At 32.1% G+C, this 26219-nt stretch overlaps 1 protein-coding gene and 1 pseudogene across 1 annotated transcript; one reads left to right on the forward strand and one right to left on the reverse strand.

Annotated features, from left to right (window-relative positions):
• The first annotated feature begins 5595 nt into the window (after positions 1-5595).
• LOC128040547 (BURP domain-containing protein BNM2A-like) lies at positions 5596-6812 on the forward strand (annotated as a pseudogene).
• Positions 6813-15758: 8946 nt separating this feature from the next.
• On the reverse strand, positions 15759-25790 carry LOC128040625 (uncharacterized). The gene is made up of 2 exons (XM_052629882.1): positions 25431-25790; positions 15759-15953 (listed from the first exon to the last, which is right to left on the reverse strand). Exons 1-2 carry the CDS (start codon positions 25788-25790, stop codon positions 15759-15761), a joined length of 555 nt encoding a protein of 184 aa, XP_052485842.1.
• Positions 25791-26219: the final 429 nt, after the last annotated feature.

Genomic DNA, 26219 nt, shown 5'->3' on the forward strand with positions numbered 1-26219 from the left:
CCTATGCACATGTGCCGGATCAGCGAAGAACGAAGCTCGAAGACAAAAGCAAAAGGTTTATATTTATTGGGTATGATGAGAAAACAAAAGGATACAAGCTACTCGACCCGATAAGTAAAAAGGTTGTGGTAAGTCATGATGTACGATTCAATGAAGCAAGTGAGTGGGATTGGAATAACTAACAGAGGTTATTATCAAATATGGAGGATCATCAATCGCTACACCAACAATCATACCGACAAATTCTGAAACTACCGATGATGAAGATGAACCGCAACAATCCAAAATGTGAAGTTTGCAAGATTTGTATGATTTAACGAATGAGGTACATATTGTATGTCTTTTGGCAGATTCCGAGAATATAAGTTTTGAAGAGGCGATGCGAGACAATAAGTGGCAAACTGCTATGGACGAAGAGATTAAAGCAATTGATTGCAACAACATATAGGAGTTAACGGAATTACCGAAAGGAAGTCAGCCCATTGGTGTGAAGTTGGTGTTCAAAACAAAGATGAATGCTCAAGGCAATTTAGAATGGTACAAGGCATGACTTGTTGCAAAGGGATGTAAGCAAAAGGAGGGGGATCGATTATGACGAAGTATTGCTCTTTGCACAAGCGGCTCAATTTAAATGGTCGATATTTCAAATGGATGTCAAGTCGGTATTCTTGAATGGTGTGCTCGAAGAAGAAGTCTACATCGAACAACCACTCGAGTACATGAAAAATAGAAAAGAGAAGAAGGTGCTGAAATTGAAGAAGACACTTTACGGGTTGAAGCAAGCACCGCGGGTATGGAATACTCGTATCAATACATACTTCAAGAAGAACGGGTTCAAACAATGTCCTTATGAACATGCCCTCTACGTGAAGAAGAATGGAGGTAATATGTTATTTGTTGCTCTTTATGTCGATGACCTCATTTTTATGGGGAACAATGGTGAGATGATACTAGATTTTAAGAGCAAAATGACACAAGAATTTGAGATAACAGATTTGGGTTTAATAAAGTATTTCCTTGGTTTGGAGGTTAGATAAGAAGAGACGGTATTTTTGTGTCACAGGAGGCATATGCAAAGGAAATTTTGAAGAAGTATAAGATGGCACATTGCAACCCGGTACCAACACCAATGGAACCATGTGTAAAACTCTCGAAATTTGATGGAGGAGAACGAGTCGACACGAGCAAATACCGGAGTTTGGTGGGAAGCCTTCGCTATCTCACTTGCACAAGGTCTGACATTTCGCTAAGTGTTGGTATTGTAAGTCGGTTCATAGAGGAGCCAGTTTATTCACATTGGAAGGCGTTGAAGCGAGTCCTACGGTACATTCAAGGAACGGTGTCACTCGGGTTATTCTATTCACATATGGAAGATTACAAGTTGATTGGGTATTCCGATAGTGATTGGTGCGGAGACTTAGACGATCGGAAAAGTACATCCGGATATGTGTTCTTTATGGGTAAAACAACATTTACTAGGCTTTCAAAGAAGCAACCAATCGTGACACTCTCGACATGTGAAGCTAAATATGTGGCAGCATCTTGGTGTGTGTGTCATGCTATATGGCTCAGAAATTTGTTGGGCGAGTTAGAGCAACAACAACTCGGTGTAACTGAGATACGAGTTGACAATAAATCAACGATTGAGTTGGCAAAGAACCCAGTGAATCATGAGAGAAGCAAACACATTGACATTCGTTTTCATTTCATCCGAGATCATGTAAAGGAAGGAAGTGTGAAATTAGTGCATGTGGCAAGTTGGGACCAAGTCGCGAATATCTTCACAAAACCGCTACCGATGGTACTCTTCGGCAACTACAATAAATTAATCGACATGAAGGATGGCAGAAGCATTTAAGTTTACAGGGGAGTTTTGTTGAATAAACTTCAATGAAAAGTCAAGAGTTATGTTAAATGAAAGGTCAAGAGTTCTGTTTTTTTAATGGGCTTAAATTAATAGTTTTTTATTTAGGGGAATGAAAGGTCAAGAGTCATTGGTTTATGGCTATTATTAGATTTTAATATTTTCAGTTTTTTTTTGTTTTAAAGGGTTAACTATAATCTATAAATAGTTTGTAAGCATTTGATATAGAATTTGAACAATTTTACATATTTACAGATAGCAAAAACTTTAATGGCTAAATATCAACTTCCTTGTACTTATTTGAAAGCTTATTTAAAGGAATTCACGAAAATTTTCGCTTTTTCCTTCTTCTTTTTTGAATTATATTTATTTTTATTTTAATACTTAAATTATTAACATGTTACTTGATGAAAAAATAAATTAAAAGAATGATAATTCAAGCATAATAAAAAAAAGAAATAAAATATCACAATTTCATACTATCTTTTTTAATAAAAAATTTAATATAATTTAAAAGCAAAATCAACATTAAACCTTAAAACATAAATAGAAGGCAATGCATAGGTGGAAATATAACATTAAATCAATTAGGTATGCATTTTAGCTTTACTCAATAATTAATGTTCCACTGTTTGATTTGACATTTTATAAAAATGCAACTAATTTTGCACATGATTAAAATGGTTGATTCATTTTATTTTATCTTATGTTAATTATTATATCTTCCTTTATGAAAAGTTAATTACTATCAAATAGTGGTCAAGTCATTCATCACAAAAACAAATGATCCGTGGCCACATTTACTTTTCATCAACCATGTAATGTCAATGAGAGAATATCATTTACTCATGTTTTGGGCTATGAATTTTATTGTTGTGAATGACACTACGTACTATAGAAGTCGTACGTCCAACGCACCAGTTTTTGGTTCTTTTTATCTATTTGAACTCAGCTTTTTACTTACATCAAAGTGTACGAGTCACACATACATACCCCGCCATCCACTCAGAATTTAGGTATGCCACACTATGAAAGTCTCAAGTGAAAAAATCTATAAATAGATTCAAGATCTATTCTGCTTGGGTCTTATCCAATGTACTGTCAGTCTAGTCAATCACATTTATGTCTCTATCTTTTAGGAGTCATCTGCTCCGATGCCCAAGACAAGACATCTCTCAAATTGGAGTTGATAGAAAACATATTAGTCTTTCAATCGATTTGCTCATTTTCGATTAGACTAAGGACATGTTTAAATTCGTTTAGTAATACAAATTGTCTTTCTATACTACAATTCGATCATGTAATACCGTTTAATATTAGTTAAATATTTAGACAACCAATGAACAACATTTGCTTCCATTTTGCTTTGCGTGCAAAAACCATGTGAGAACAATTATACAAAGTATATTAATGTAATCAATGAATTTTTTAATTAATCTTTTGAAAAATTACAAGTTTTACAAACGAATATACTACACTCAGGGCACCATATCCAACAATATCAACTATCTTATACGAAGATAATGCAACATATAGCTCAATTGAAAGGTAGTTACATCAAATGTGACAGAACGAAACATATTTCACAAAAATTATTCTTCAACCATGATCTTGAAAAGGAATGTGATAGAGAAGTTTAACAAATTCGTTCTAGTGATAATTTAGTAGATTTTCTTATCAAGGCATTGACAAATTCAACGTTTCAAATACTACTACATGAGATTGGAATAAGTCGACTCAAAGATGTAATGTTATATTGTCTTTAGGGAAAGTCAAAAACACGTTGCACTCTTTTCCTTTAACCAATGTTTTGTCCCATAGAGTTTTCCTGGTAAAGGTTTTTTAACGAGGCAACTTGTAAAAGGAGATTGTGTACTCTTTTTCTTTCATTAGGTTTTTATCCCACAGGGTTTTCCCTGAGAAGGTTTTAACAAGACACATTTTTCATTTATGGACATCCAAGAGGGAGTGTTGTAAAATGAATGTCCATATATCTCCCATAACCCCCAAGAATTCATTTTGTTGGAACTCTTGTAACCCCTAAAAATTTAAAGGGTACCTTAAATTATATTTATTAGAGTTTTATAACCTATGGTAATTGAGACCTTATAAATGGAGGGCATGGACAAGTTTTTTAGATATCTCAAGTGAAAGTTGAATTATCATTTTATTTTTTGTGTTCTTTTGTCTTATTTATTCTATACTTCTCTTTATTTTATAACAAAAATAATATAATTTAAAAGCAAAAATCAACATTAAACCTTAAAGTATAAATAGAAAAAATGCATAGGTGGAAATATAATATGGTAGGCATGCATTTTGGCTTTACTCAATAATTAATGTTCCACTGTTTGATTTGACATTTTACAAAATGCAACCAATTTTGCACATAATCAAAATGGTTCTTTCATTTTATTTTATATAAATTTCTGAAATTCAAATGAAAATTTTATTTGATTTTATTTTTTTAAGATAAATTGTACGCCTCAACTGAATTAAGCTTTAAACTCTATAAAAGGGCAAAGGAGGAGTAGGTAAGGATTTTGATCCTCAAAATTGAAAATTTATAATTTATGGTAACGTTAAACTTTGATATTAAAAAAATGTTTAGAATCCTTTAAAAAATGATGAAATAAAAAATTAAAAATGATAAATTTATTTTTTAACATTTTAAAATTTATAATTTAATTTTGATTAAACTATAATATTTTATTATTATGGATCAATGACGGAGAAGTAAAGGTTGAGGATAGATGACGCCAACCTAATTGGCACCATCAAAAAGTTGGCATGGTAACGCCAATCTATTTGGCATCACTCAATTTTTTTTTTGTCTTTTATGAAATACGGGTATTTATACGGGTGAGCTAGATACATTGGCACCACCTAAAATAATTGTTTTTTAATTCTACTGGTCAATCATTGGCTGACGTGGTAGGATCACGCCAATTCCATTGGCACTAATTATACTCATTATTTATTTCAGATTATTTACGTAATTAATTAAAAAATAAGTTATTTTTGTAATTAATAAAAAAAGGTTATTTTTATAAAAATGCTGCTTCACACACAAGAGTACAACACTCAAATCTGACGACGAAAGTATTGGAAGATGTGGGTCTAAGCCAATGGTACTTCTGTTTCGCTTTCTGTGTCCTTTAAGACCAGCAAGTTAGGTCCTGGTTCGAAATCTTCAGCGAAAGACGATGATTTTAGTTTATCAATCCCCCTTAATGTAGAATTTTTAATTTTTATATTATTTTGTTTAACATATTTTTAAAAATATTTTCATTTTAAATTTTAAAACTACATTTATCAAACAAATCAATCATATTTCGTACTTAATTTATTTAACACTTTTCAATTTATTAAACAGTGATTATAAGTATATTTTTATTTGAGATGCAGCATGATTCACGATTTTCTATGGCCAATCAAATTAGCTCAGCTTGACATCTACTCTTAAGTATTTCATATATATATATATATATATATTAAAATACGAAGCAAATGACTCTCATAACATGAAATTCTTTGTTTTTAATGTATGATTAATGTTTTAAGATAAACTGTACGCCTCAACTCAATTATGCTTTAAACTCTATAAATGGGACAAAGGCGGAGTACGTAAGGATTTTGGTCAAAAATTACAACTTAATTAATTTATAAATGATAAAGTATATATTAATTTATTAAAAATAAAAAAATTTTAATAGGTACTACCCGTTAAGATTTTCCTAGCATTGGGTTGATCACTAGTTACGAACCATATGGTCTGAATTTTATATATCCATCTCCATTTCGTCTTTGACTTAAAGTGGAAGAAATTTGTAGACAAGAATGAGCATGAAATCTGTTTCTTTCAGCTTTCATCTCCTTCTTCTTCTCCTACTTGTCATGGTAATATATTTATCCATTAAAACTTAAGGAGTTTCAGATGTTTTATGTTTAGAACTTATTCAGTTGACCTTTTTGCAGCATGGCGATGGAAGTGGAACCGAGGAAACGGCTGATGATTTAATCTCCAAAGGGAACAGTGTTCTGAGACTCCATAGCATGGATCATGATCGGCAAACTGAAGATGATGGCACTACAGTTCAATCAAGGGTAGATCCATTATCCCGCATGGATCACATGGATCTATCAGTGATGGTGTTTTTCACCTTGAAAGATCTCAAAGTTGGGAACTCATTGCCGATCTATTTTCGTAAGAAAGACTCCTCAAAATCCCTCGGTTTTGCCTAGACAAGAAGCCGACTCCATTGCTTTCTCATTGAAAGAACTCCCTAACCTGCTTCGATTATTCTCTCTCGCGAGACTCTCCGCAGGCTAAAGCAATGGAAGCTACACTTAGAGAATGCGAAAGTCAAGCAATCAAAGGGGAGACCAAATTCTGCGCTACTTCTTTAGAATCCATGCTTGAATTTGCGAGCAGTATCTTCGGATCCAACACTCGTTTCAAGACCCTCGCAACGGAGCATCTTACCAAGTCAAGCACCCTTTTCCAAAACTATACTGTTTTAACAACACCAGAAGAGATACCAGCTCCGATGATGGTGGCTTGTCACACCGTGCCTTACCCTTATGCTATCCTGTATTGCCATAGCCAAGTGACTGAAAACAGGGTGTTTAAGGTATCATTGGACGGTGAGAACGGAGATAAGGTGACCGCGGTGGCTGTTTGTCACAAGGATACTACGCAATGGAACCGTAACCACGTGTCGTTTCGTGTGTTGGGGATTGAGCCAGGAACGCCCGGTGTCTGCCATTTCTTCCCGGCGGATAACTTCGTTCTGGTTCCAGACCCTTGAATTTGTAGTAATTGTCTTTCCTAGGATACGAGACTTGGGTTGTCATAAATAATAATGTTTGATGTCTGGTTATATCTATGGATGTTGTTCTAATGGTAACGAAATCAATGTTCTATGAAGAAAAGATTCCTGGTAAATCGAGTAAAAATAAGGAAATTTCAGTAATGAATTAGTAATTTAAGAGAGGAAAACCATTTAGAAGAAAAAAAAAATACTTTGATGAGTTTTGAATAATATGGTGTTATCTGTAAAGGATTGCATCAAACATATACCCCACCTTATTTTGTATACCTTATCAATTATTTAATGATATTTTAACATTTTTTTAATGTAACTGACATATTATTTTGGTAATTTTTTTAACTTAAACTTTAGATCTTGAACCCTAGACTCTGAAATCCTAAACCTTAGACCCTGCAACCTTGCGCACCGAACTCTTGACCTTGGACCATGGACCTAGGACCCTGAACCTAGGTTCAGGGTTTAGGTTTAAAAAATTACTAAAATGATGTGTCAATAATATAAAAAAATGTTGAAATGACATTAAATAATTTGTAAGGGATACAAGATTATGTGACATATTTGTTTCATACAATCATTTCTCGGTTAAATTAATTGGTGGTTCAAAATCTTGACAATAATCTACTATTTCTTAATTAAGTTCAATGCTAGCAGGTTGTTGGAGTATTTTAATAAAATAAAAATAAGGGTAAACTACATTCAAGGTCACGAAACTATTAGAAATTTTATTTTTTGATCACTCAACTTTAAAAAGTTACAAAATGGTCATTGAACTATTTAAAAGTTTTCAATTAAGTCACTAAAAAAGTTTTTATTTAAGTCATGGGGTTGTTAAGTTTTTTTTTTTTAACCAGGCTAGTGAGCTCTAAGCAACGATTTGACGATCGGTACAATGGGTCAATACCCATTGGCAAGAAGAAAAACATGCCTTAGATCTAAGTCAATTAGATTGTCAGTGTCAGAGATCGAAGAAGAAAGCTGTTTGGATTTTGGTTCCTAAATTTGTGATGTCTAAAGCTATTTAACCTAGTGACTTAAATGAAAATTTTCGAATAATTCAATAACCATTTTGTAACTTTTTTGAAGTTAAGTGACCAAAACGTAAACTTAATAATACTTTAATGACCTTGGGTGAAGTTTCATTACTTGTCTTATTAGGGGTTGACAATATTTTGAATTAAAATAGTTAGCCCATGGCTTAATTGATGTTGTAGACGTATGTTGGCCCATAAATAAATATCGACATTACAGAAGAACAAGGTTTTGAAGATTGGATTGATCCAAATCAAGTAAATCAAATCCTTGTTTCATGGAGGTTGGTTTGAATATTTTGAAGCTATAGTTTAAAGATCTTTGAATTATCTTAGAACTTACTAGGATATTGGTCGTCTTGTATTAGTGGATATTTTGGTGGGAATTACGATTGTAATTTATCTTTATATCAACCCCAAAAATGCTTATAGATGTGAGACTTGAATAGGTTAAACGTATTGAAGTTTTCACTTAGGGTGGGTTTGGATGGGCGATTGGGTGCGGTGCAGTACGTTTAGTTTATTTTTTGTCTCATGCTACAGTATCGTTACAGTGTCTAATCTCACCGCCACTGCTGTTTTTATACTAACCGCAGGTAAACGCACCGCCCATCCAAACTCAAATTTAATCTGTTCATTAAAACCTATTTCAAAGAGTTCATTTTATAAGTAGACAAGTAACTTGGTACCTATTTTTATCACTAGAAGTAAAATAAAAAAAATATGCATTTATATAGTTTCAAACTAGGGTACCATATTTAATATCTGAAAAGTGGTTGAAAAGAAAGAACTTTTTTTTTTTTTTTACGTTTATATGAGTTTGAGTCGGTGCTAATTGATTTAGATCTAAAAACCTTTGATTTTATCATTTTTATTTTTGCAAAGTATTTTCAGTGAAAAAAGTAAAAATAACATTTTATTGTTTTCTAATTTTCACATCTTTTTTCATTTTCAAAAAACCATTTTTGAAATTTCTAAGTAAACATGTTTTCTTGAGTGTTTTTCAAGAAAATGAAGCTTAAGTTTTCAGGTGGAGAACTTGGCGGAAAGCAGAGGCTGACAATTAATGGTGGCAGAAATTTTTAATATTTCTCCCTTTTTAGAAAATTTTAATGAAGCCCTCAAAATTTTTAGAAAATTCATTTCTCTCTTGAAATTTTTTAAAATTTTAATTAAACCCTCTTAGATTTTTCGAAAATTTTCTTTAATCTCACTAAACTTTTAAAAATTTTAATTAAAGTCCCAAATTCTTTTTAAAAAATTCTCACTAAACTTTTAAAAATTTTACTAAATCTTTAAAATTTAATTCTGAATTTAAAAGGTTATATTCATTAAATAATATTGTGCCTTACTAGCATTTATTTTATCTAAATTGCAATTATCACGAGACATGAATATCAAGCATAATCGACTTACCATGCAGCATGAATTTCAGAATCTAAGTGCTTGTCACAACAAAAAAAAACCCATGTAGGACAAATATCCACCATATTACAATCGATTTGGGGTCAGATGTTAGATTTGATGACATTAATTTAACAAGTCAGTTGATTGAATGTTAATATAATAATATTATAGTAAAAATATTATAAAGGTTTCTTTATATGGAGTTAAATTTTATTTTGTTTTTTGAATATGATAATGTCATTTTGGTAGAAATAATTTTAGTCGGAGAAGTTCTTGATAGTCATTTTATGAAACTATGAGGTATTTATAAATTGATATAAAGGAATTAGAGGATTCGTATCCATCATATTCCTAGAGCTCATAAGACAGTTGCGGATTTCATAGCCAAGCATGCTGCCACAGGTTTCACAGGTAACTAGGTGTTTAAAAAACCCCACATTTTATGTGGGAGCTAGTTCAAAATGATATTATGGGTTTTTGATTTCCTGGTTGCTTTTGTAATTGCTTAATGCTATTTTATTTACCAAAAAAAAATTATCTCATTTACTTAAAAAATGGGCAAATTAATCTCTATATGATAAATTCATTTGTCATTTTTATTGAAAAATCAATTTATCTTTACTATTAAGAATTGGCGTGACTTGCAAGATAATCAAACAGTTATATGTGGCGTGCCACTTGTACCTAATGCTGACGTACAATGACCAATTTTTAACAGAATGACTATTCTTTGATCTAACGTACATGGACTAACTTGTCCATTTTTTAAATTGAGAGTGAAAGATTATCTGACTTTTAGTACAAAAACTTTCACAACACTTTTAAATAATATTATATTTAGAGACAAACCTATTCTAATTTCTAAATAATCAGAATTCAACCTTAGTGGATCATTTAAATTGGGGGTGGAGTGGTATAAAAACGTGAATGTTTGTGCAAAATTATTAAATTTACATATTGTAATAATATCTTCTTTTCGATTTCATGGTTGATTTAAGTTTAATATCATTAGTTTTTAATGGAGTTATATATCATTTCGTATTTAAATTTGATATTTTTAATATGGTATTTGTTTTATTTTTTGCTTAATTTAGTATTTATATTTGATAAAAGTTATATATTTTTGTGTCCAAAAGTAATAGTGTTAATTTTTTAGTATTTAATTCGAGTTTTAGGGTTGATTTGATGAAAATTAATTGTTAATATTATTAGGTTTGAAATTTTCTTGATTTGTTAATAGAATAAATTTAGTATAACTATGAAATTTGTTTAATTTTGCATTTAATTTGTCAAACGTAGCCCGATAATTGTGATTTAATTCAGGTTTTAGAGTTGATTTTTTTAAAGTTAATTGCTAATATTATTAGCTAATAATGATTTTTATGAAATCAACCCTAAAACTCAAATCAAATACTAAAATTGTTAAAAATGTATTAACTTTTGTCAAATACAAAAATCACATTCGACATAAACATAAGTACAGCATTAGAAAAAAAGCAACAAATTAAGGTACTAAATTATGTTTTAATTATTATTTAATTGACTAAATATTTATTTTAAATTAAATAATTGATCTAGAGTAAAATTGAATTAAGAGATAATAAATTTTAATAATTTGGAATAAAACTACACATGCATTTTTAATAGAGTCAAAATATTATTGAGTTCAAAATTAATTAGAAATCCCAAATTCCCTTATTTTACCCATTTGGGCAAGTAGGATTGGAAGCCTAAAAGCAACACCTGCTTGCTTGTGTCACCCAAGGAGGTGGAAATTAGCTACGATAGTCCAACTAATGACTCTTGGGAGGGCAGGCCATTGATTTTTTTTTTCCTCAGCAAAGATATAAAATTTTATTGAAGTCTCAATGAAAACATCAAAACATAACAACAAACACACCTAAATCAACCCCAAACATACACCTAAAGGGTCTTAGTGAAGACCATCCGATGGATGTTGTAGGCCTACCTACTAAATCACTAATGATAGGGAGAATTTAATGATCATGGGGTTGAGTAGGGTGTGAAAAGAAAGAAAGTGAGTTTAGGCAGTCATAAATTAAATAATTTATCACCACAGTGGTTGAGGCAATTAGATGAGTAATGCTATGAGCAATGTCAATTGAATCTGGCATTACATAAATCATATAACTGTCTTATTTAGTATTAACAACATTTTAAAACAAAGCAGTTAGGTACAATGTTTGCTGATAACTTTGACGTATGTTGATACATATTTGAAGATCGATCCCTTTGAAAAAAGTTATCTTGGAGATTGAATCGAATTAGATAAACAATTAGATTCTTCGATTTAAGGAGACTGAGTCGGATAATTTGGTAACATATCTTGAAGACTTTTGACTTATCTTGAACTTCCGAGAGTGATTCATATTTAGATGCAAAAGTGAGGTTGTTATACTAATATGTTTACATCCTTATTCTTTCTCGATTTCACTTGTAATTATCGATTAAGTTTTTATCCTCTGCTGTCCTATTTTAGCAATTATCGATTAAGTCTTTTAGTGTAATTCTCCTTCTTGGAAATATAAGTCGTACCCGAGTTAGGTTTATCCTCTGGGTATGCTATTTCTGCAAAAGAAATCTTTGACTTTCTTTCCTAGAATCCCATTCTCCTTTAGACTCATTAGGTAATGCCGTAATGCGGCAAGCTCAACAGTCTTACCCCAAGCATAAGCGATAATTCTGTAAGCAACCCCTCAGGTACAATATTGTTAAACCCTATACATAATAATTCTACACCTTTAAATAATAATAATAATAATGTTGAGTGTTTTTTTTTATCTCCTTGGGTAGCGATATCTATATATTTATATGATATAGATATTATTTATTGACATGATATGACATGTTAGGTAGACTTCATGCATATAAACACGTATATTACTCTACACTCAACACGTGTTTATAAGGTCTTATACACATGTTACCTCGTAAGATGACGAGCTTGATCTGCGAGCCGATCCTACGAGCTCATTATGGTCCAGTCCAAATCTATTCGAGCTTTGAGTTGATAATGATAATTATCCTAACAAATATAATAATGATAATAATAATAATAATAATAATAATAATAATAATAAATCTTCCGATTACGAACATGTGTTTAATTATTTGGTTTCAATAAAAGAAAAATCATATATGGAAAGCACTTTTGGGTGAATGCATATTAAAGATGAACCACCGAATGAGTGAAGAATAATCACATATACACGACACGATCATGTTAATTACTTGTTAGGTTAAAAGCAAATCTCTTTTTGAGACAAAGATTAAAAGTAAATCTTCTAGCCTATTAAAATGCTTTTGAAATAAATAGATTGTTGTATTTAGCGAATCAAGGTTGCTTAATTTTACCTTTTAATTTCTCTAAATTTATTTAAAAATAGTTACATTTTTATTATCTAGATGATATAGGTTTAAACATTGTTAATGTTTTCTCCAAAATTATAATGATAAAAAAAATAATACTTTATCAATTAAGTTTTAGTTCGATTGGCATCGACATTGTTGCCAATACAAGAGATCATGGGTTCAAATGCGTTGAAGCGCATTATCTTCTTATTTAAGAGTTGAGGAGGGGTTATACAAGTCTCAAGCATGTATACTAGTTTCAACTTTCACTTGCTTAATAGCAACTTAAACTTGTTCATAATAACTAGTTCATAATCTAGGTAGGGACGACATCAAGGGAGCAAGTAAGGGCCCTGACCCCAAAATAGCAAATTATCATTTTAATCCCTTTAAGTTTTTAAAATTATAAATGAGTTTAATGGTAAGAATGCACTTTAACCTTCCCAAAGATAATTTTTTAAATTTAATCCCTTTAAAATTTTAAAATAACAATTACATACAAAAATATAAAATTTTTAGCCTTAAGCAACTGGTTTATTCTATACTATATATGTATGTGCACAACCCTTTCCCTCACTCCTTCTAATGTCTTGTAAACATTCCTGCTAGGTTGAGGTTGCCTCTTTGCTACTAATCCCACCCTCCACTCATTGGTAATCTCCAGATAATACTCTGGAATGACATATTTTTATGTATTAATTACATATTTATTTTGAGTATGATCCTACTAATTTGAGCTATTTATGGTTTTTTATCTTGTAGGGACTAAATTGAAGGAAAAAGGAAATTTAGGGGCAAAAAGCGTAAATTGGAAGATAAAAGAAGTGGTGCCAAAAATGCATAATGTGGAAGACTTGGGGGCAACAGTTCAAAGAAGAGATTTATAAACACAAGACTCTATTTAAATTTTAATTATATTAGGATTATTGTTAAGATTATTATTTAGATTTAATTTTAGCTTTTATCTTTATTTATCTTTTAGAATTTAGATAGGAATAAACTAGGTTTTCTGAGTCCTATAAATAGGGGAAAGAGTGACACAAATTGCGCTCATCTTTTCTGGAAAAACTCCTTCTCCCAAAAAGCTTTAGCTTTTTGTTCCTTTTATTTTTCAATAAAATTCTATTTTATTAAAGTTATTTCTTTTTTTCCCAAAAAGCATGAGCCACTAAACTCATCTAGCCAAAAATTGTCGAGATTCCCCAAAAAAGGGTCATAAGGCTTAGAATCCGCACTTAGCCTTCTTAATGAGTATTCATTGTTTCTCCGTACTACATGACTGACGCTTTCGTTCATGTCCCTTCAAAAGTGATCTTTTCATCTTGTGCAAAGGCGGCCGCTTTGTATGTTTTGGGAAGGTTGCATAGTCGATTCGTTAGCTTACTGGGCCAAGGGTTGTCGAGACCAAAACACAAGATGGCGAGGCATTTGCCATTAAGAAGTGATGATCTAGTGTAAAACGGTCCCACAAAAGCGACGGTTGGCTAGAGCCAGGTTCCTCTAAATCGTAAGTCTAAAATCTAAGTGGAGCTGGTGGTCGTAGGCGTCCTCTTCCACTATAAATGGCTTATTCTATTTAAGAAGGATCACCTAAAAGCCTAGGATTGAACCCAAGGAGGATCGAGATAATCGGAGGCTGGAATCTCTCCATAAAAAAAAACTCTCTTTTCTCAACTTTGTTTATTTTTACAATTTCAATTTCAATTTACGCAATCTCAATTCAACCAAACTTTTATTTCTGTATTTTTTATTTTTTTCTAGGTACGCCATTTTTCTTGGGCACGACTCTACCTGGGATCTTGAGGAACATGAACTTGTGCAAGTCCAGTCCCTGAGGATTTGACCCTACTTCTTTTATACTATTCTTTTCGTTATTTTATAGGGATAAGATATTTTTGGTGCTTTCAACAACGCATCCAATTTTGGCGCCGTTGTCGGGGACTAGTAACGTACTAATCTTGTTTCTTTTGTTTCTTATGACCAGATCTACTACAGGTATTCTTACGTTTGATTCAGAGACAAAGAAGACTGCGAGAGCTAATCGTAAGGAAATAAAGCTACGTAAAAAGCAGTTAGGGGTGGTAGGGACTCAAAGTAATAGACCGCCAGAAATAAAAGCACGCGATGAAGTTGAGTCTAAGGTTAATGAAAACCCTACTTGAACACTAGAGAATGAAAGAATAGGAGTCGATCCACCAAAAAAAATGTTTAACGCTAGGGTTAATGAAAACCTGAATCTAGCACATCAACTTATGGATCAAAAGATTCGACAATTGGCTAAAGCTCCTGCAGAACAACCGTCGTTATGCATTGCTTATCCTACTATGGATACTAATTTTGAACTAAAGTCAGGACTAATCCAGTTACTGCCAACTTTCTGCGGATTACAAAATGAAAATCCACACAAACATCTAAAAGAGTTGCATATGGTTTGTCTCAGTATGAAACTTTAGGGCGTAACTGAGGATCAAATCAAATTGCATGCTTTCCTTTTTTCTCTAACAGCTTTTGTTAGGGAATGGTTATTTTATCTCCCCCTAGATCTATTACAACTTGGACTGATCTTTTCCGTTTGTTTCTCAACAAGTCCTTTCCAACATCGCATGCAGCTGAATTAAGAAGGGAGATCTTTGGGATAAGGCAAAAAAATATGGAGTCTCTTTACGATTATTGGGAGCGATTCAAGAAATTGTGTGCAAGTTGCCCACAAAATGGTATAACGGAACAGTCTCTACTCCAATACTTTTATGAATGCTTGAAATCCATAGAAATGAACATGGTAGATGCCGCCAGTGGAAGGGTGTTGGTCAACATGACTCCCCAACAAGCATGAGACTTGATATCCATGATGGCTACAAATACTCAGCAATTCTGAGCCAATCCTGAATCCACTAGAAGGGCTCATCAACTAAGTAATTCAACCTTAGAAGATAAAGTTGATAGACTTACTAATATTGTGAATTCTTTTGTTACAGAAAAAGTAAAACCGGCCCGACTATACGAAATTTGTGCAACACTTGAACATACAATTGATGCATGTCCTAGTTTGTATGATGATATTATGGCCCATTTAGATGTTGTGGGGAACTTTCCTAGGCCACCACAAAGGCGATATGACCCCTACGCTAGTACCTATTGTAAGGCCCAATTTTGGCCCGGGCCCGCCTAAATAAAAAAGAATTCTAAATATAAATTCAAAGTCCAACAAACAGTCCAAAGTTACAAAAGTTCATCAGCAAGCCCAACACTGAATTACCCAATACACCCCAGCCCAATAACCACCAGCCCAGTGCAGGAAAAGACCCAATCAGTTTCAACAAACCCTAGAGACCAAAACCCTAAGCCTTCAGCCGCCGTTGCCTGCACGTGCACCTCCTTCTCCCCACGCCTCCACGCGCTGCGCCGTGTCACGTCTTCGTACGACACCTGCAACAATGCAACAAACACCTGCAACGCACAAAGCAACAGAGAATGCAACAAACGCAAAAGGAGAATAGCAGAGAAAAATAGCAGGAATTTAGAAAAATTACCTGTAAATTTCTATTGTATTTCTGGCTATATAAAGCCGTTTTTGATTTTTGTAAAGGGATTCTCTTTTACACGGATATTAAATAAAAAAATAAAAAGAAAAAAGGTGATTTCCTGGGTTTCGGGTTCATTTTTTGCGATTCTTTTTACTTTTCTTTTTTTTCGCGTTCATTAATCATTTTAGAGGAGAAATATAGAAAAAGAAGAGAGAAAAGGAGAGGAGTTACTTACCTTGGAGGTGGGAGCGCCACATCTCAGCTCACTCCACCGCAATCGGAGTCTGGGCTGGATGAACAGGGTGCTGGAGCGGCGTGACTCTAGACGAGAGGAGATTTTTTAGTTTTTTTTTTATCTTTTTCTTTTCTTTTCTGATTAGGGTAATAGGGTTAATGTTGGGTGAAGTGGGAAGATGAGAAACGACGCCGTATTGCCTGACTCAATGGCTCTTAAACGGTGCCGTTTTAGGCCGCGACCCAATGACCCAACCCAGAGGCGGTTAGATCCGCGTGTTCTGGAGTAGGGAGGGGTAATTGCGCGCCGAGTCCTTCTTGTTTTGCGCGGTATTTCAATTCAATACCCTTTTTATTTTTATTTCCTTTTTAAATTTAATCTTTTATTTTATTTTTGTTTCGATTTGATCCGCAACGAAGTGCTGCATTTTGGGAGGATGGGGAATATTTCCCAATTAGTCTCCCATGTTATTCGCGCACTGCATTTTTGTCCTTCAATTTTATTTATTTTCGTTTTTTCTTTCTAATTTTGTTTTAAAACCAATTTAATCCTTATTAGCTTGATTTAATTTGTTTTTTAAAACTCATTTAAGTATTTATATTTCATTATTTTTTGATGTATTTAATTTTAAATCTAACTTTTTTTATATTTGTGCTTAATATTATTTTAAATCCTTTATGAATGTTGTTTAAATTTATCACATATTATTTTAAATTTATCATATAATTATTTTAAGTTTTTATGTATCATTCTTCAAATTTATTATGTATTATTCTATATATTTTTATGTAAATTTAATACTATTTATATACCATTTATGATATATTATTAATCCCATATTATTCTATTTTACTTATTCTCATATATATAATTATTCTCTTTTAAAACCCTACTTCATATTTCACTTGTTTCAACCTTTTGTATATTACTATTATGTATGTATATTATTTGGTATATTATATATTTTTCTTATGTATTTGCTTTATATTCGTTTTGTTATTACATTTTTTACATAGTATTTCTTTTATTTTCCTTTAAATCTATTGCAAACTCGTATATATACATTATTATGACAAAATTTTATGCATATAATTTATTGTACATTGATAATTTTGAATCTTCTTCCTTGCATGATTTTTATTTTACTTTAAAACTTATTATACTTTGTTTGTATTGATTTGCTTGATATTCCTTATAATTCATTTGCTTTTAATGTTAGTATTTGTAATATGTGATGTGAGATAATTGCTTACGTGTATTATATTGTTTGCTCATATCTATTGATTCTTTGTCGTTCATTAGCGTGCATCTTAATTCACGAATACCATTTCGCGTTCTACATTATTATTTCATCGTTTTATTCGTTCAAAAGACTATGTTTAATATCATTTAAGTATCAAAACCAATTTATTCAAAAATCTTCAAAACACTTGAAGTTTGGAATCCTCGAGAGAATTGAGCCCTAACATATTGGGTTCCAATTTTCCTCGTCGAATCTAAATAATCAAATTTTTTTAACATACAAATTTCAAATAAAAACCCATTCTCGAGAATTTGACACGTTGTGTCCTAACGCATTGGATATGACATGTTGTTTTCTCGAGGCGAGGATTTTTCAAATAAATGAAAATTAAGGCAATATTTGATATTTAGGAGTTTTGTGAAATCAAGCCTTAACTTACTGGGTTTTGATTTTCTCGTTTGACCCGAATAATCAAATATCCTTCTCAAATGCAGGAGTTTTAAAAGTTAAAGGATAAACTTAATTTTGAAGATTAAAAATGTTGCGCCCTAACTCACTGGGTGTGACATTTTATTTCTTTGAAATAAGAGTGTTTTATTATTCAATTTATTCAAGTTAAAAGGATCGTATTTTAAAATCTTTTCAAATTTTGACATTAAGACATTACGCAATCAATTCGGTACCAATTTTGGGCGTCACGAGGGTGCTAACCCTTCCTCGTGCGTAACCGACTCCCGAACCTGTTTTCTTAAAATTCGCAGACCTAAAATTATTTTCAAGGTGATCCGATCACACCTCAATAAAAGATCGGTGGCTACTCCCAATTTTCATTTTTAAGTCGACAACTAAACTTTTTTTTGTTTTTTCAAAAAAGTGGTTTCGACACCTATAACCCAGGATGGAAAGACCATCCTAACTTGAGTTATGGGGTCAACCCACAGTATAACTAGCCATACCAAAATCGGTTTCCACAACAACCACGAGATTCAGGTACCTCTCTAGAAACCATGGTCAATAAATTAGCAGCTAATGTGCTTGATTTCCAACAGCGAATACAACGACAAACTCTTAATTTCCAAAAGGAAACAAAGGATTTTCAACAGAAAACTAGAGCTTCTATAAGTAAGTTGACCACATCAATTGAGAGAATGAACTCACAAGGAAAATTGCCATCACAAATAGAACTGAACCCAAGACAACACACAAATATAGTGACATTACAAAGTGGAAAAGTACTAGAACTAATTCCTAACAGAAATTTTGGCTAAAATTCCACTCAAGAGAAGCACGAGAACGAAAAATAGGTCCGAATGAAACCTCCATTGCCTAAAATTCAACATCCATTTCTAAAATAGTTGCACCAACATTGGAAAAGTAAACAGGACAAAGAGATCCTCGAGACATTCAAAAATGTCGAGATCAACATACCACTACTAGATGCCATTATATAAATTCCGCGATATGCCAAGTTCCTTAAAGAACATTGCACCAATAAGCGAAAATTAACTGGTAATGAAAGGGTAAGTATTGGTGAGAATGTATCCGTAATGTTACAACGGAAGATGACAGCAAAATACAAAAATAGGGGCATGTTCATAATACCATGCAAAATAGGCCACTTAGGAATTAAAAAAACCATGTGTGATCTAGGAGTTTCCATAAATGTAATGTATTTTTCCATTTATGAATCACTTAATGCAAGTTTTTTGACGAAAACAAGTGTTATCATTCAGGTTAGCGTATGGTCTATTGTGCATCTGAATGAGTCCTCAAGACGTATTAGTGAAAATCAATGGGCTTATCTTCTCTACAGACTTTTATGTGATAAAAATAGAAGAAGATAACACTCTTGTATCTTCAAACATCTTGTTGGGCTGGCCTTTCCTTAGTACCTCTAGCACTAAGATTGACATGCGTAGCGGAACTCTCACGATGGAATTTGACGGAAAGATCGTAAAGTTTAATGTTTACAAAGCTATTAGCCACCCAAGTGAAATCTTGAACGTAAATCGTGTCAACATAATTGACTCATTAGTAGAAGAAACTTTTGATTTGACTTATGAAGATAAACCTGAAATGATATTTGATGATTTTGAATCTGTTAATGAATTATTGTCTCCAACGAACACTAAACCTTTACCTTCTATTATGCAGGCTCCAGATTTGAAATTGAAACCGCTTCTCAAGCATCTTAAATATGCATTTCTAGGAAAGATAATACCTTCTCGATCATAGTCTCAAATAGACTCTCCAAGCTCAAAGAGGAAAGTTTGATACAGTCTTGAAAAACTATAAGGAGGCGCTATGGACCATTCTTGACTTAAAAGGGATAAGCCTTTTGACATGCACACACAAGATTTACTTGGAGGAAAACATGAAACCAAATTGAAAGGCACAAAGACGGTTGAACCGAATATAATGGATGTGGTAAAAAGAAAATAATTAAGCTACTAGATGTTGACATAATCTACCCCATTTTTGACATGAGATGGGTAAGTCAAGTGCAAGTCGTACCCAAAAAACAAGCTAATTACTATTAAAATTAAACTAAGCTAATTAATGATATTTTATTAAATTAAAACAATGAAAATTTCTAAATTTCTCTATTAATTTTAAAGACTTGTAACTCTAACTTCACCTAATCGAGTTAATCAACTATCACTCATTCCATTGTTAGTTGATGTAATTACTAATCCAAGATTCAACGGCAATAACAAGACCCTTTCAAGATCTAGTTTTGGTTATACGTTATAGATGAATTGTTAAAAATATTAAAATTTTGTTGAAAATATTAGTATTCCCAAAATTGTTATTGTGTAAACGATAAGAAGAAATTGATACCCGATTAATATATTGATATTTACTCATAAATTTAGTTAAACGTGAGGAATTTGGCTATGTGAGAATTTCAGTGATTCTTGGGTCATGTGCAAAGACAGAAAATTTTTTAAGGGTTGAAATAAAATTTTAATTTTAATAGTTTATATCTTTTTAATTTTAAAAATTAAATCAAATTTTATAATTTTAAAATAAACAAAAGTGTAATTTCAATTTTATTAATTTAAAATTTTAAAGATTTCTAAATAACTTAAATAATAATTTTGCAGGAAATAATTGCTTTCATAGCATTATTAATTCTTGAAATAGAAAGGCATTCTTAATCGAATAGACAAGTGATTGTGACATAATTACTCTTGGAAATGATTTTTTGAAACCTGAGACAATTGAATTAAGCTCGAAACTTTATAAAAGGGATTTAGGCATTGTCTTTATAAATGTTTTGAAACAGAGTCAAGGATAAGGTTGAATTTGAGGGACAGATAGAGCTTTGCCACAAAAATTACAATTTAATTTATTCAAAAATAATAAAATGATAAATTAATATACGCTGAAGTTACATTTTATCTTAAAAATATTTTTTGTTAATTCTATAAAAAATTAAATAATAAAATTATATTTTAAACCTCATAAAAGTTTATAATTCAATTTTGTTCCACTCTAAAAAAATAGATTCTCCCTTGGTTAAGGATGATTTCATCTATAAATTTTTTTGTGTAAAGACAATTAATTCGTTAAGGAGGAAACGATAATCCCTGACCGATGGGAACATTTAGGTCTAAATGATCAAGAAATTTTCCAGTTTATCGGCGAACTATCTGGGAAACAAATTAGCTCCGCCATGCTGACGATCGGAACCCAATGATCCAGCTTGTCCTGACCGAAGATTGAAGGGGAAATTCTCGTTTGGGTGAGCCATTTCTACTCTGAAACTGAAGAAAACTAAATTGAACTGAAGAAATCTAATGATTGGAAGTCTGTCCACGCTCACCACACCAATTGTTGAGTAATTTTATCTCGTATCTTATTAATGGAAACATCTGAATATTTATACATACTATTATTATTCATGACATGACCCTACTATTCATTGACTTACCCCACTATTCCTAGGACTGACATTCTGAACAGACTTTAGGCATGCTGGACATGTGTTTTACTCTAGGTTGCCTGCCAAACCACACGATCTCCCTTCTGCAAGCTTCTTGAATTTATGCGAACTGAGACTGCGACCTTCCCTTGGTTCGTGCAAGCTCTTATTGCGAGCTGGGTCCACAAACTCCCCTCGTTGTCCTCTCGTGATTTGCCTCACACTCAATCGTCTAGTGGGATCCACGATCTGGGTCCTACTTAGGATTCGGGCTAGTAATCACTGATGTATAACAATGAGGTAAATGTTATTTTCAAGGGGTAATTTTGTATATTCATTATTATGTAAATGCTATTTTGTAGGGGTAACTTTGTATCTTTATTGTTACGTTACAGCGACACTATTTTTAATATTAGAAATTTAAAAATATATTTGCTCGTTAAATGGATTATATGGATTAGGGGACAACTTAAATGGACCTCAATGTTTCAAATCAGGTGATAAGAACCATGCACGACAAATATGCATCATATAGCATTAGATTTTTTTTGTTAGATGTTAGAATTGTGACATTATAATAGAAAATTGTGATAAGAACCCTGTATGTGGCAGGCATATTTGGTCCCAATTACACATATATAGCTTTCTCTCTATAATTAGTGACATGACCCCACTACAATAATCCACAAATCTTATCCATTTCATCCTTATTATTCTTTTAGGCTTTGACACAAGATAGAGAATAGATAGGAATAGTACATGACCTAGATCTAATTAGTGTAAGGATTCCCTTGTGACAATAACATAGACTTTTGGTCTACGTGAATTTGATAAATGTTAAAAGTAATATGTGTTAATCTCATTCTTAATGTTTTTTCGAGTGATTATTCAATGTTAATTGTGAATTTTATATTCTTAATCCTTTAAATTCATGTCTTAATGTTTAATAAAGCACTTGGGAGCAAAAGAATGAAAAACGAGTGAAAACTAGAGCGTCGAAACAAGTTGCAGGAGCCACACGAGCAAAACCATTCCACACAGCCAAACCACACGGCCGTGTGATCCACACAAGCGTGTGGTAAGCCATGTTGATTTCACGGAATTGCGCATCGGACTGTGAAAAATCATGATTTTTAGGTTTTTTGGGCATTCTAAAACGTATAGATGACAAAAATAAGAAGATAAGAGTGAGCCGTCATAGAATACTCAAGAAAACAACTCGAAAAACACTATTGAATCTGACTCTGAAGCAGATTTCCGTCAAGATTTAAGATTCCCAAATGATTTCTTAAGAAGTTATCATGAGTTTCTTTATTTCTTTTAGTTATACTGTCTCTTGGATATTTTTATTTTTAAGTATAAATTAATTTTCTAAATACCTAGGGAGATGAACCCTATGATGAATTCTGTCGTTTAATTTTTATTTTACGCAATAAATACTCAATTCTTGTTCTCGGTTATGTGTGCTTAATTCTTGGTTTGATATTTCTAGATTATTGATCCATGTTTGATGTGCTTAAATCTTAGATTGAATAGACCATGTTTAAGAGTAGATCTTGCGTAATTGAGTGGAGTTGTATGCAATCCTAAAAATAGGATAACATAAATCTACTGAATTAGAGTCAAATCTAATAAGGGAATCCATAGCACAATTAATACAATAATAGGGTTTTAATTAGAAAGAAATTTCAATTAATCAACCCACATAATTTATGGATATCTACAAATCAAGATGCTAAGTAAAGAAACTACATAATTTAGATTAATAGTGACAGATGAAATTTAGGCAGATTCTGTCCTATGTATTGTTTCGCTTCTTAGTTGTTAATCGCTTATTTTCATGATTTATTCTTTGTTGTGTTCATTAGTTAATTAATTTACTTAATTTTAGTTTTTAATCAATTACTCAATTATTCGGTTAAATAATAGAAAGACAGTAATTACTAGTACTTTTAATCTTCGTGGGAACGATATCTTTATTTACCGTAACTATACTATTAATTGATAGGTGCATTTGACTTAGTTAAATTTTTAGTTAATTTTGTAAACATCAGAATTTATCAGATCACTTACTCAAATTCTTTAAAGAATTTTTTAAGTCAAAATTTAATGAAAAATATATAAATAATAAAATCCACCTCTTAAAATTTTTAAGTAAAAATAAAATAAAAATAAAGACACATGGGACGTACGTGTAATTTTGTTTTGATATAATCTTATTTAATTATTTAACTATTAGCCAAAAAACAATCTTAACTTAATAAATATGTCTTAAAGGGAGAAAAATTGTATGAAACTATGATTTCACATTATCCTTATCCATTTTCAATGAGAGAATAACAAATCAGATTTTTCTTCTAATTTTCAACTTTTCCTCTTGAAAAATTCAAATCAAACTAAAAATACTAAAAATCAGGAAGAAAAATTTGCATGCAAATTATAATCCCTTAGAATGTTTGAAAGTTTCATAGTGCGAGTATCAATTATGTTCATTATTATTCACACACTTCGAAGTCTCCTTTAGATAGATGGTATGAGTATGTATATTATGTGGAAGATTTCAGATAGCTATCACCACTCAATCATTGCCTACATAATCTCCTTTACATACCTACATAGCTTAAAAATATCTTTAAAAAATAATAAACCAGATTTTTTTCTGATTTTCAACTTTTTCTTTCCGAAAAAATTTAAATTCAACTAAAAATGCTAAAAATCATGAGGAAAAATCTAATTTGTCATTCTCCTATTGAAATGGGATAGGGATAACGTGGAATTACAGTTTCATACAATCCATTCTCTAAATATTAATGAGTTGGATTGAATGAGACTAAGAGATTGGGATTTGGTAGGATGATATTGAAGAACCTAATTTAACGTATCAAATTACGACAAACCACTATCAAATTACGTCATCTTTATCCCTTTTTAATGAGAGGATGACAAATCAAATTTTTCCTCCTAAATTTTAGTACTTTTAGCTGGATTTGAATTTTTTTTGGAGGAAAAAGCTGAAAATCAGAAAAGAAAATCTGATTTGTCATTCTCCCATTGAAAAGGATAAAGATAACGTAATTTGATAGTGGTTTGTCGTAACTTGATATGTTAAATTAGGTTTTTCAATATATTTAAGGAGCTTATTCTCTAGCACTTTAAGTGTGTTTTATATGTTTTTGTTAATTTTTAGTTTTAAGCATTAATAAATGTTTTTGTTTAGTTTTACACTCTTTTTGAGACTCAAATTGGCAAAAGCGTGTCATGGGAAACCAACAATGTGATTGAGTTGGTGTAGAAAGACGATAATGGCTCAAACTCAAGAACATCATTCAAAGTGAGTATCACAAAACCGATACCATGGAAGTCGTGATATCCTGCGGTGTTGAAGTGAAGAAATTGACTCCAAGTCTAGTGGTATCACGACACCGAGTGGGTATCGCGACACCAAGACCCCAATTTCGCTATTGTTTTGGGTATCACGATATCGAGGAGTGGGTAACACGACATCAAGACCCCCAAGATCCCAATTTAGCTACTATTTTGGGTATTGCGACATCAAGTCTAGGTGTTGTAATACCACCGCCTAACGGGGAGAGAATTTACTACAATGGTAGTTTTATCCAACACCAACCCCAATCAAAATATAGCGTCTAGGAATATTTTGGGTTGTAATAAGATGTTAAAAGCCACTTTTGGCTGAGAACAAGAGAAGACTATTAACTTTACTTTCATTTCATCTTTTAGGTTTCTAATTTCCCATCATCCATTTTTCAATTAAAATTTGGAAATATAATATTAAATAATATTTTAATTTAATTTTGTTCAATTTTGAAATATAAAAATTAAAAATATTTTTAGTCCTTTATAACTCGTATAAAAATCTAGTTTAAAAATCAAATTCTGAATTTTTCTTGATCGAATGGATTATTTGATTTGCAATCAGAATCCCATCAAAGATTTGCCTCTCTTGTATAAATGCGCATCGAGTATTACTCACAATATCCCCCATAACTTCTCTGATTCTTCGGGACAGCACCTTGCCACTATTTTGTACACAGATCGGTCTAAAATCTGAAATATCATTCGACATTTCAGTTTTGGGAATAAGTGCTATGAAGGAAGAATTTATGCTTTTTTTGAGCTTTCCAGTTCCAAGGAATTCTATCATCATATTAAACAGGTCTTCTCTTACTAATTGCCAGCAACCTTTGAAAAAACACATGTTAAACCCATCCAGCCCAGTAGCTTTCGACTCATCATAATTCCATACTCCTTCCTTAATCTCCTCCAACGTGAAAGGTAATTCTAATTTCAATATTGTTGCTTCCTCGGATAACTTCTTGAAATTCAACTTCATATCCACATGTTAAACTGTTAATATTTTAATAACATTGATGTGGTAACTTGTAGCACCTCTATACTTAATCCGACCTTCAAAACCCGGTATAAGACTATTATATTTGATACCAAAATATTTTTATCAATGAAGAAATGAATGAAACACTACACCAAAACAGGCTTTTAGCGGCGCTTTTTTAGGCATTTAGCGGCGCTTTTTAGCGCCGCAGATACTTTTAGCGGCGCTTTGAAAAGCGCCGCAACAAACGCCGCTAATGAATGCGCCGCTAACTTTAGCGGCATTTTTAGAAATAAACGCCGCTAAAGGTGTTGGTCTATGCGGTGCTTCTAGCACAAACGTCGCTGAAGACTAAGACCTTTAGCGGCGCTTTAGTGGAAGCGCCGCTAAAGACCCTGATCTTTAGCGGCGTTTGTGCTAGAGGCACCG

The sequence above is a fragment of the Gossypium raimondii genome, chromosome 4 (assembly GCF_025698545.1).
Source record: "Gossypium raimondii isolate GPD5lz chromosome 4, ASM2569854v1, whole genome shotgun sequence".
Lineage (NCBI taxonomy): Eukaryota > Viridiplantae > Streptophyta > Magnoliopsida > Malvales > Malvaceae > Gossypium > Gossypium raimondii.